This window comes from Teleopsis dalmanni, chromosome 1, assembly GCF_002237135.1.
Source record: "Teleopsis dalmanni isolate 2A chromosome 1, ASM223713v2, whole genome shotgun sequence".
Lineage (NCBI taxonomy): Eukaryota > Metazoa > Arthropoda > Insecta > Diptera > Diopsidae > Teleopsis > Teleopsis dalmanni.
The window spans coordinates 100,170,635-100,183,284 of record NC_051846.1 but is presented as its reverse complement, the minus strand read 5'-3'; the positions used below and the strand labels follow the sequence as shown (position 1 = coordinate 100,183,284).

The 12,650-nt window shown below is 34.9% G+C and overlaps 1 protein-coding gene across 1 annotated transcript; it reads right to left on the bottom strand.

The window, feature by feature from the left end:
- Window positions 1-8,680: 8,680 nt before the first annotated feature.
- On the bottom strand, window positions 8,681-12,434 carry LOC119662392. Its single transcript, XM_038072002.1, has 4 exons — window positions 12,007-12,434; window positions 10,734-11,771; window positions 10,100-10,406; window positions 8,681-9,958 (listed from the first exon to the last, which is right to left on the bottom strand). Exons 1-4 carry the CDS (start codon window positions 12,432-12,434, stop codon window positions 8,681-8,683), a joined length of 3,051 nt encoding a protein of 1,016 aa, XP_037927930.1.
- Window positions 12,435-12,650: the final 216 nt, after the last annotated feature.

Here is a 12,650-nt window from a genome sequence, read left to right as displayed (position 1 = left end):
TTATTATTATAATAATTATAATTATAAGAAATAAAGAAATATATGTACATCAATAGAATAATAATAAACCTTTTCTATTTATTCGGGTAAATTTCTTTTAAATAAATAATAATTAATTTATAAATTATTCAACATTATAATTTTGAATAATTAAAGCATAAATAAAATATTAGCATCGGCACCGAAACACGTTAATGACAATCAAAACAAAATAGTAACTGTAGAAACGTCACCAGAAAGATTAATTTGTTTTACATTTTTGTTTTGATCATCAAAATTTGCAGCGAAAAATAGAAAATCTGAGAGTGCAGCTTAAGCATTGCACGTTATGTGGAAGAGTGAAAAAGGACCAACGGCAAAGCTAATGAAAGCTCCCACAAGTTGTAAGGATGGAAATTTACCTCAAATTTCCGCCTACATAAACTAAAGACAATAACAACACGAACTAAAACACGTCAACACAACACAGTTTTTTTTATAAAACAACACATTTTTTATATTTATATTTAAATTTGTGAAAAGTGGACTCACTGGTAATAAATGTTGCAAATATCTGAAATTAAACAAATTGATTAATATTTAAAATATTTATTCAAAAACAATTTACCAAAATCCAACCCACTTGCAAGCCGCAGTAACACCTCAAAGTAATCTGAAATGATATTGAATTGAAATATAAATATATAATTAAATAAATGAATAATAAACTCACCTTATTTACTTGTTTATTTTTTTTTTTTTTATTTTTTATTTTTATTCTTTGAACTCTTTAAATTTGTACTTTTGATATTTTTTTTTATTATAACAAGTAAAATAAATAAAACCACCACCAACCGAATGTAGTTTTAAAACACGTTTTGTAAGAATCAAAACAAAGCAGCGGAATAGCGACATAAGAAAACAGGAACTCCCAAAAATATTCGCGAATGAGCTTTCGCATTTTCAAATTTCATGCCATAGCTGCCCTTGTCTTACCAACCGTTACTACAGCGATATCTTCGAGACTTAATTTCTTTGCAACAACAAATGATTCCCGCAACACACCTACTCCTCATGTGTATTTTTCTACGAGAGCTGCTTCAAACGCTTGTTTACAAACTTTTGTTTGTAGTCTTAGATTGTTTTATTTTGTTTATATTCATATTAATTATTTATATAAATAACTTTAAATAATTTGTTTTATAATATCTAAAAATACCAGAGGTTTTAGTTTTATAATAACAAAAAAGATATATATATATAAATGAAATTGCCAATCAAAACATTTATAAGTGCACAACTGTTGTTTCGTTTAATTTTGTTTTCCGTATGTCATACTTTTTATATGAATATAGCTAGGTACAACCGTGAAGGGTGATGTCATCATAGCAGTTGTGGTAAGTATCTACTCTGGTAAATTGATTAAATAATAAATAATAAAGAAAAAAATGGAGGTGCACGACGACGAATATAGTCTTTTTGTTTGAATATTGATGTACTGTAATGCTTTATTGATTATTGACGGTGCAAGCGCTGCTGCGGCTGAGATGCGTTTAATTCAAAATAAAAAGTTATCAAAATAATGTTGTAGTAACACATGGGAACTGAAGATGCAACGGCTCGTTTGGAAAAGGCTGTGGTTTTCACAAAAAAAAAGACAAAGTGTCGAACACCTAAATGGATCTAATTTATCACTGAAAATCGAACTACTTGTACTTTTCAGATTTTCTTTGTTTTATCCATATGTTCACTGTTAGGATTTTATTACATTTTTTTCACCGTGCATGTTAAACAAACTTGGAAAAACCCTGGAATCAGTCATGTTTAATTGTTTGTACGAGTCGCTGAAACACCACGGAGGACTTTGTGAGCTGAAATTCTATTTCCGAAAATGTAGGTTCACACTTCACGCACTTGATATGGTTATCAGGATAGCCCGCGAGGCCACTAGCTTTAAACGATGGGGAAGAACAAGAAAGTACTGTATTGTGGTGACAATGGATGTCAAAAACGGTTTTAACACAGCAAACTGGTTGAAGTTATTACAGGTACTATGTTATACGAACTTGAAGTCGCATGGTACTGCCGGAAAATTGTGTGCAATTACTTTACCGATAGATGGCTTCATGTCAGGACGGACGTTGGAATCAAGTAATATACGGTTACTTGCGGTGTTCCACAAGGTTTCGTACTTCATACTGCTTTGTGGAATGTGACGTACGACGATCTACTTAAAGACGTCCGCCTAGAGAACTGTACAAGCGTTGGCTACGCAGATGACCTTGCATTTGTTGTCGTTGCAAAAATGACAGACGAACTCACAGAGCGGTGCGCAGCAGCTATTGACAAAGTAGCCAGTTGGCTTCACGAAAACAGACTCGAACTAGCGGCCTAAAAGACGGAATTGGTACTCTTAGTAGATACCAGGGTTACCTTCAGAGACTATTTGAAGGCGGTAAATGAGAAGGCGGCTAGTGTCACAGTGGTCCTATCACAACTCCAGGCAAATATCTCGGGCATGCGAGCCACCTAGCGTAAACACCTGGCAGGAGCCACCAGGTCGGTAATATTGTGTGCTGTTCCTATCTTGGTTTCTGCCATGCGTATAAGTTCGTACGTTGAAGGCGCAACAAGTACATATCGGATAAGCGCACTCTGTATGTGCTTTCCGTACTGTATCGGACGTTGCTGTCTGTGTTATAGTAGGCATGCCACCGCTTGATCTGCTGGCCTTCGAACAATGTGAGATCAGGTACAATTGATTGCCGAAGGATGAGGCTCGCTGCGCTACCATGCTTGCATAGTAATAAACGCTCGAATCACACAGGGTACATGGTGAGATTTCCGTCTCACTCAGATCTTAATCAGATATGGAGTCTTTAAACAGTATCTTCACTGTTACAAGCTCGAGAAAGATCTGTTTTGTCCCAGCGGTGAAGAGATCGTTTAGTATGCAAACCACGTAATTTAATCTTAAACATGATAAACTCGCCAGATACATGGCGAATGATATTGATCGCTGCTACGAGCTCAACTTAGAGTCATTGAACGACTTCGTGCCAGAACGACCCCCATCTGCGATCCCCGCTTAAGAAACTGAACAGCTACGATCTTCGACAATATAGCTAAGGACTTGAGGTGATGCTCAGGATGCCTTCTGGTGTAATATATTGCAGTAATTCCAGGAGGGACTTTCTGTCCGCACATGAGGATATGTTTATAGTGGATTAAAGCTCCGCACTCACTTAGGTTTTTGGTGCTTTTGAGTCCCCATTACAAAAAAAAACAATGAAGCTGTACATATATTTACATATTAACGTATTTATATAGACATTTGTAGTACATGTTGGTTTTATTGCTTCTTCAATTAAATTAACTTAAATAAAATTACTTGTTAGTATATTTATGGTATACTAGTTGTAATTATTTAAGAATAATAAATCTTCAACGTTGAAAATATTGCTGAGTGAATTAAAGAATGCGGCTCTCAAAAACTTAAGCCTGATACTGTGTAGTAGTAGAATAATATATCAATTTAAGAGCTAATCTTACAAGTTAATTTCTGCTATGAATAAGTAAATTACAAAATATTTACACAATAAAATATTTTTATTTATTTAACTAACGTCATGGCTTAAATGCCGTCTGCCAACAGACTAATTAACTAATAAAGTGTAGTTATTCTTCTCATTCTTATTCCATTTTATTCAAATCTAAAAACTTTTACTATTTTTTTTTTTTGCCTGCAACTAATTGCATCTATCACAAAGCCAGAGATTGCGGCGCAGTTTGCTTTTTCTGTTAGAGTGTGTTTATATAGAATTTGTAACGCATTTCTTTCAGAATTGAATGGTATGTATTATGTCCTTAAACTGGTCTATATTACATAACGAGCAAAGTATTAAATTTACTTGTACATATGGTCTATAATTTAATTTAAGGAGTTAACCCGAGATTTAAAAATCTGGCTGATAGTTTCAGTAGCATGATCATCCATAAAAAACTTCCGGTCGCGTAAGTATATTCTAACCGTCTGTAATTATAGACACAATTATTTGCCCTTGCTGCCATTGTTAATTTTGTTCTTTCATTTTTCATATGTTAGTTTTTATCACTATATTTTGTTACTATGAACGCCATACTTCTCAACTTTTGAGCATCTGTACCTGTATAATTTCGATCTTTATTTATCAAAAACTCCTAGTTATTTTTATATTTCACAAGTAACAAAACTAACATGTGGATTTTTCTTTATACGTCATCTGTCATCACAGGCCAGGGTTGCCAACACCTCCCCTTTTGAGATTGAATCTCCAATGCGGTGATTCTAGGATCTAAATCGGTCAATAGGATATCCAGTACGCCTTGGTCGGGTATACGGAACAACTGCCTCATTGTGCTTCTCAGTTTGATGAATTGCAATCTCGGATACTTCGTTGAAAGATTGAGCTGGAGTCGAAACTATGTATTTGTTAGTTATTTTGACTACATCTTTAGGTGTTGTTTCGTAGAGGCCGAATGCATCAGCTAAACACTTTTCGTTGGCGATATCTTCGGAAGTACGTATTTCTGATGATAACTCATTTTTATGATCTTTTCGGTAACGAGTTTGGTTGGCATGTGCACGAATAGGTTTGCCATTTTGTAAGCGAACATTGTAAATGACATAACCTATGCGTTCAATTATTTTTCCTTTTGTCCATTCAAAGTGTTTCTTTTTTTATATATATTGACATAAACGAGCTCGTGTCTTTCGTAAAACTTTGGCTTTGCACCGTGCCTTTTGTCAAACTGCGCTTTCATTTTGAGTTGTGTATCGCACTTGTTTTTAAGCGTGGCATTTGGGTCTGGTAAAGACACCAGCGTTGGTTTAATCAAGTCAAGTTTAACACGGATATTTCTTTTTAGTAAAACTTCAGCTGGCGATATACTGTCCTCATTTTGCTTATTCGGAGTTGATCGGTAAACTTGTAGAAATATTTGAAGATTTTCAGCAGTTACCCCCTTCCCATTTAACTTTTTGAGTGCTCGCTTTAAAGTATCCACAAATCTTTCGGCTTGTCTATTTGACATGGGTTAGTACAGACTGCTTCGTATATGATTAATGCCGTTTTCCACTAAAAACTGTTGAAATTGATGACTTACAAATTGAGTACCATTGTCTGAAACTATTGTCTTCGGTAACCCAAATCTAGCGAAAATTTCTTTCAAGCTGGAAATTGTTTGAGTAGCTGTTAAAGATTTTGTTTGTATAATTTCGAGCCATTTTGAGAACGCATCGATTACGACTAAATAGTAGTATGAATCTATTGGTCCTGCATAATCAATATGGAGCCATACCCAAGAATCAGAAGGTTTTGGCCAAGGATGTAAAGTTGTTTTTGTGGGCATTTTAGCTGCTGCTGCACAATTTGAACAACTTTTCGCCATTGCTTCAATATCGTAATCGATATTTGACCAATAAACGTAGTTCCGCGCGATGGCTTTAGTATGGTTTGATGACCTCGGTGAATTTCTTTAGGAATGCGCTTTTGGAAAATTTGAGGTATAATAATGCGTTGTCCGAACATTAAACATCCGTCAACTATACATATGTCGTTTCTTCAGTTACAGTAAGCTTTCAACTCATTGTTGTTGCAGTTTGATGGCCATCCTTCAGTTACATATTTGAAAATTTTAGCTAAAACCTTGTTCTTAGCTGTTTCGTTAGTAATCATTTTGCTGGTAAGAGGCTGATTTTTGCCAAAATATCCTCTGGAAGCGGTAGTGGATACTTGTAAGATTCAAGCGCGTCGTTAAGACCAGTTGAGAAATCAGCGCAAATACGAATGCTGCCATTTGGCTTTTTGATAACTACGATTGGTGCGGTCAGAGTAATTGATAGGTGCGATAATGTCGAGATCTTAAATGTGCCTTAGTTTTATTACAAAAACCCATAGCATTCTCGAAAAGTTCTGGAAATAATTTTTCCGGAAGACATTTGCAATTTGAAGAGTTTATGGGAACATTACTTGCCTGTTTTGTTGTTGAAATTTGGCTGCAAATAGCATTAAGCGTCATATCGCTAAGTTGAAAAGCAGTTATCCAGTCCAATCCGAATACGTTCAAATCGATCGCTCAAACGAATCACGTAAGTGTTCTAATTGTGTCTTTTAACTGCACATCGCATGTAAATTTTGCGTACAATGGTAAGTTTCCAGTTGCACTTTTAGCTGATTCTCGTTGTACTTCCATTGTATTTAAAATATTTAATTTGTCGAAATTAAATTTTAAAATGATAGTTATGTCCGATGCAATATCAAATTGCAATTTGATTAGCACATTGTTGATTTTAACGTGGACATATTTGCGCTGTGAAGCTGTGATGTTGTTCGTTGTGTATATACTGTTGGATCGTGATTGTGAAAATGCTCTTGCCTTACCATTGCTATTATTTTTGATGTTGTTATTGCAGTTTGATTTTGCTGAATTTTTCGCTTTGCAATAACCTTTTTTATGGCCTATGTTGTGACAGTCTTCGCATTTATGATTTTTGAATGGGCAGTCACGCACATAATGCATTGCTCCACAAAACCAGCATAGTGTTTTCGGTTTGTGATTGTTCTTAAGCTTATTTGCTTGTAATCGATTAACCTGATTTTCGCGTGATTTATTTTCTACCAGCGCTGTGTCGGATTTTATATTAATGATACGCTGACACTCGTTTGTAAGTTTCTCCAAGTTAATGGTATTAGCTTCTGTGTCCAGTTTGGTCAATATTCGGGTTCTTATTTCGAAGTTTGCTTCTGATTTCAGCCCCAATACGAACATTAAACATTTGAACTGGTCCAGTGACAGGCTATTCAATTTAAAATTTTCATAGTGTTTATTAACCTCGGCTGCGTACGTAGTATAGTCGGTATCTGGTGGTTTGGTTAACTGTAAACAGCTATAGCGTAAGCTGAATTGTGACTTTTGGAGTCCAAACAGTTGTTTTAATTTCTCCACTGTTGTAGTGAAATTATATTCACGTGGACGGTTAGGCAAAATAAAGTTCATATATTTGTTATATACAGTTGTACTGAGTTTCCTTAATAGAAGCCTGACCTTCGCTACGTCATCAAGTTTGCTAGCATCTACCAAGAATAAATCTTCATACCTCGTGTACCACGTTTCAAATGTTAGGTTATTTTCTGGATCATAAACAAATTCCGTGACACTCCAATCTAAAATCTCCATTGTTTGCTCCGGTTTTTCTGTTTTCGGAAATGCTTCAGTATGCATCTTCATTTGCAAACACTCCTTGAAAAGCTCACGCATTGTTTCCGTGTCTTTCGCATGTTGGTTTTGCATTTCTTGAAAAAATACCTGGAATTCTTGTGGATTCATTTTTTTTTTGTACACATATTTTTCTATGTAATGCAAAAAAAATTCGTATCCTCGTCGCCACTATTATATCTGTATAATTTCGATCTTTATTTATCAAAAACTCCTAGTTATTATTATTTCATAAGTAACAAAACTAACATGTATATTCTTCTTTGTACGTCATCTGTCATCACTGGCCAGGGTTGCCAACACTTTTTATGGGTATAATGAATGATTATTTTCCACGACGAGTTTATTGCTTTTCTTTTTTCACTTAACTTTTTAATGAGATGTCCATTGAATTTACCATTATATGAGATCCAAACTATTAAATATTTGTATTCCTTTACTACTTTGAAAATGTCACCATTTATGTTCTATATTTCATTATTCATCAGGCTCCTGTAATTCTATTTGAATATCATAATTTTAGTTTTAGAAGAGTTTATTTTAAGTTTGCATATCATACAGTAGACATAAAATTCATTGATCTTGGTTTGCATTCCTTAACGTGAGTCCGCCATAAGTAGTATATCATCTGCATATAAAAGTATTTTAATAACATGTATTTAAATTTATTAAAATATTAAATCAGTTATGAACAAGGCAAACAATAAAGGGCTCATCAAACAACCCTATGTCCGAAGAAAAGCACTTGAAAAGACTGTTTCCATCCTATACTGCTGCAATCGCATTATAATATAATGCTCTCAATATTTTTAGCATTTTCATAGATATTCCATAATTATTTAACTTATAAAAAAACATTACTTCTCTGAAAACAGAATCAAATGCAGATTTAAAATCTACAAAATATATGTACAACTTTTTCCTGCATTCCGCGTATAATTTTCCAATATTTATCACAGTGAAAACATTATCCACAGTTGAATATCCTCGCCTGAAGCCTGCTTAATATTCACTCTATAGTTTTTTATCGTCGACCCAACTTTGCAGCCGGTGATGTAATATGCCTGTAAAAAAGAGTGAGTTCGAAGGTATTCCTAGTTTATAACCAAACTGGAACACTGAGCACTTGCACCCCTCACCTCTTTTTTTTTACCCACGGTTCGATGGGTTTGTTAAATTGAAAAGAAATTAAAAATCAACAACTGATATTTGGTTATGCACGTGAACGCACTAACAGTAATTTTTATTGCAAGTATAAAAAAAAGAACTAAAAATGTTACAAATAAATTGTTACAATTGACTTTTCTATCATGATACAAAACATTTACTACAATTGATTTTTCTCTACTTTAAAAAAACAACATTAGTTAATATTAATATACAAAAAAAAGCATTATGATGCCAAGTTGGCTTAACATCCCGGCCCCTATTGAAATACTAAATTTCAATTAATTGGAAGAAGTGCCAACTTAGCAACAGGGCGTCGTAAAACTGTTGTTGGTGTTTGTACATCAGCAACGCGAACACGTCCGTCAGCGCCTGTTTTCACACTCACAATACGACCCATTAACCATTTCATCGGAGGAGCGTGCTCGTCATAAATGATAACCAAGTTGCCAACTGCAACGTTATCTTGATCATATTTCCAACGATATCGGTTCTGCAAGTCTGCTAAATATTCGCACTGCCATCTTTTCCAAAAGTGTGTTTTTGCTGCTGATATTCGTTGCCAGCGTTGGGCATGTGCAATGTTTTCGTTCTTTAAAAACGGCTCAGAAATACCTTGTAATGACGTGCCAATCAAAAAATGCGTAGGCGTCAGAGATTCGAAGTCATTGGGGTTTGTTGAAGTTGCTGTGAGCGGTCGAGAAGCCATGATTGATTCAATCTCGACTAATGATGCTGTAAGTTCTTCGAACGTAAGATGAGCAATAGATAATGTGCGATAGAGATGGCCTTTGGCAGTTTTTACAGCAGCCTCCCAAAGACCCCCAAAATGTGGGGCGCGAGGAGGAATAAATGAAAATTCTATTCCTTCATTTGCACAGTGAGATATAATTGTATTCTTCATGGAATCTTGATGAAACTGATGTCGAAGCTCTTTTAATTTTATTTCAGCACCAACAGAATTTGACGCGTTGTAACAATGTATTATCCTTGGCAGACCTCGTCGTCCCACAAATCTCTTTAGCGCGGCAATGATTGCATCACTGGTTAAATCAGTGACTACCTCTAAGTGAACTGCTTTAGTAGCAAAACAAATGAAAACCGCAATGTATGATTTATACGGTGCTTTACCACGAATTTTTAAATATGTAAAAATAGGCCCAGCAAAATCGACGCCTGTCACTGTGAAAGGTCTACTTGGTGTAACCCTTTCCTTTGGTAAAGGTGCCATTATTTGATTGATTAATTTGGCTTTATATCGTGCGCAATGGACACATTTTTTTATAACTGAAGTTGCTAATGATTTGCAATTTATTATCCAAAAACGTTGTTGAATAGTTGCAACTAATGCACGAGGGCCAACATAATTAACTCGATGAAGGTACATTACCAGATTTCGAACAAATGGTTCATCCTTTGGTAACAACAATTGATGTTTAAATGTTTCTGGTGTATCAGCATTTGTTAGACGACCTCCTACACGTAATAAGAAACAATCTCCGCTTTTATCAATGAATGGCGCTAATGTGGCTAAATTACCTTTACCATGACCCACCTGTTCCAATTGTTTAATTTCATCACTAAATCTGTATTGTTGAATTATCTACACTACTATATGAAGAGCATTGTCGAGCTCAGTAGCAGAAATGTATTCATTTTTCATTCGAGTTTTAAAGCGGATAACATATGCTATTACTCTTAAACATGTTAAGTAATTACTAATATTGTTTATTTTAAGCAAAACGTATGGTACGGGTTTATTTTCAATTATTAATGCCGTTTTTTTTCTTTCTAAATTGACTTCTTCGTCAGTCAATGAAAACGAAGTAAATTCTAAAGGCCAATCAATTTTTGAACTGTTGAGGAACGATGGTCCCGTTAGCCATTGGGACTTAACTAAATCTCGCGTAGAACATCCACGAGATGCTAGATCTGCTGAGTTTAATTCTGATGGAATATATCTCCATTCAAAGTCATTAGTCAATTCTTGTATTTCTGCTACTCTATTTCCAACAAATGTTGATAATGTTGAAGAATGAGTATAAATCTAATGCAACGTAATTTGTGAATCCGTCCAAAGAAATACGTTAGCAAAAGACCTTTTGAAATGAGGTTGAAGTTGATGCCAATATTTAGACAGAAGGTGAGACGCGCAAAGCTCTAAACGGGGAAGTGACCGTTGTTTCAAGGGAGCAATTTTAGATTTGGAAGTCACGAGTTTGGTACATATATTGCCAATTGCATCCGTGCATTTAAAATATATGCAGCAACCGTAAGCCTTTATTGAATCGTCAGCGAATCCATGAACTTCTATACTGACTGGATTTAACATTAAAGCAAAACGAGGAATTTTGAAAGTAGATATTTGTTCAAAATTGATGATAATTTCTCTCCAAGCCTGTGAAATTGTGTCAGGTACTGCGTCATCCCAATCATACTTCAAGATCCACAGTTTCTGAAGAAGTATCTTAGCCTTTATAATAATCGGACTAATCAACTCCATTGGATCAAACAATGCTGCGACTGTAGATAAGATTGATCGCTTGAAAACGGTATTTGAAGAATCATTCAATTTAAAATTGAACGTAAAATAATCATCAATTGGACACCAAATTACACCAAGTGCACTAGTTAGATCACTATTGGTAGTGATGGAGCACGCTGCAGAACAATTTAAATCAGGGTGATTACTATGCCATTTAGATAACGGCATTTGAAAGTATTGAAGTATGTCAGTAACTTCATATTTAATTTGTTGAAGGTGAAGTAAATCATCAGCCCTTGTTAACATATCATCAACATAAAAATCTTCTTTTATTATTTTTTTTTCAAGCTCATGATTACCAGGAAATGTATCGACTGCATAGGATAAACTACGTATAGCTAGAAATGGGGCAACAGCAGTTCCGTAAGTCACTGTATTTAACATGTATGTTGATACGGGTAACGACTTGTCACTGCGCCAGAAAATTAACTGATAATTCCTATCCTGATGATGTACCATAATCTGACGATACATTTTCGTTATGTCCGCCATAAGTCCATATTTATGGTAACGAAAACGTAGCAGATTAATGAGTAATTCATTTTGTATGGTAGGACCCACTGCAAGGATGTCATTTAGTGAGATCTGTGATGCCGTTTTGAAAGAAGCATCGAACACCACGCGTAACTTAGTTGATTCACTACTTGACTTCAGCACGCAATAATGCGGAATATAATACTGAGGTGTTGATAAATTTGGACTATGAATCAATGACATGTGTCCCAATTCTTCGTATTCTTTCATGAATTCTGAATATTCTTTTTTGAGCTGAATATTCTTTTCAAGCTTTTTTTTCCAAAGCATAAAATCGACGTAACGCAACCTAATAAATCTGTACTATTTTTAAATGGTAGTTTCACCATAATTCTTCCATCACAGTTTACAGATACATTATCAGTAAAATGTTGTTCACACATGATTTGCTCCTCTGACCACTTCTGACGTTTATTAGAGACGTCTTTCAATTGCCACATTTTTTCAATATTTTTGTTCAAAGCTTCGATTGATTGATGGTGCAATGACTGACTGCTTCAATCGGTTTATGTGACAAAGCATACCTTCCGGACACAATCCAACCAAATTCAGTATTTTGTAAAATTGGCAAGTTTTTACCCAAAGACATTCGACCTTGCGTTAACAACAAAAAGAAAGCTTCTGCTCCAAGTAACATATCAATACCTTTAGGGACATTAAATTCTGGATCTGCAAGTTCCATATGTAATGGAATATTTAAATCTTTCAACGAAAATGCTTTATCTGGATGATAGCTACTAATGTTCTTTGAAATGAGAAAATCTAGTGATGTTTCAAACTCGGTTATCCGTGATCGGATTGTAGTTTGCGTATTATGTTGAATTTTCAGCACAGAAGAACCAACACCAACGATATCCACTTCAGATCTCGACCTTTTTAAATTTAGAGCCCGTGCCAGAGAATCGGTAATGAAATTCACTTGCGAACATGAATCTAAAAACGCTCGGCCCATTTGGTACGTTCCGGTAGAATCTTTTATAAGAATAGACCTGTTGCTAAAATAATGGTACTATTTGTCTTCTTAACACTCCTTTGTGAAATAGCATGTGTAACTGGATTACTAAGTTGATCATTTCTTGATGATGAAATGTTAGAATTTACAAACGTATTTAAATCATGTTTGTGAAGCAACGTATGATGACGTTGTTTACAAAATCGACAAGAATAT

What these genes read in the sequence shown, in the direction of transcription:
- LOC119662392 (XM_038072002.1), bottom strand. Translation starts at nt 12,434, where the DNA reads ATGGGCCGAGCGTTTTTAGATTCATGTTCGCAAGTGAATTTCATTACC. An exon ending in GGTTGGATTGTGTCCGGAAG is followed by an intron (nt 11,772 to 12,006) that starts GTATGCTTTGTC and finishes CAGATTTATTAG; the next exon opens with GTTGCGTTACGTCGATTTTA. An exon ending in ATTACTTAACATGTTTAAGA is followed by an intron (nt 9,959 to 10,099) that starts GTAATAGCATAT and finishes CAATTGGAACAG; the next exon opens with GTGGGTCATGGTAAAGGTAA.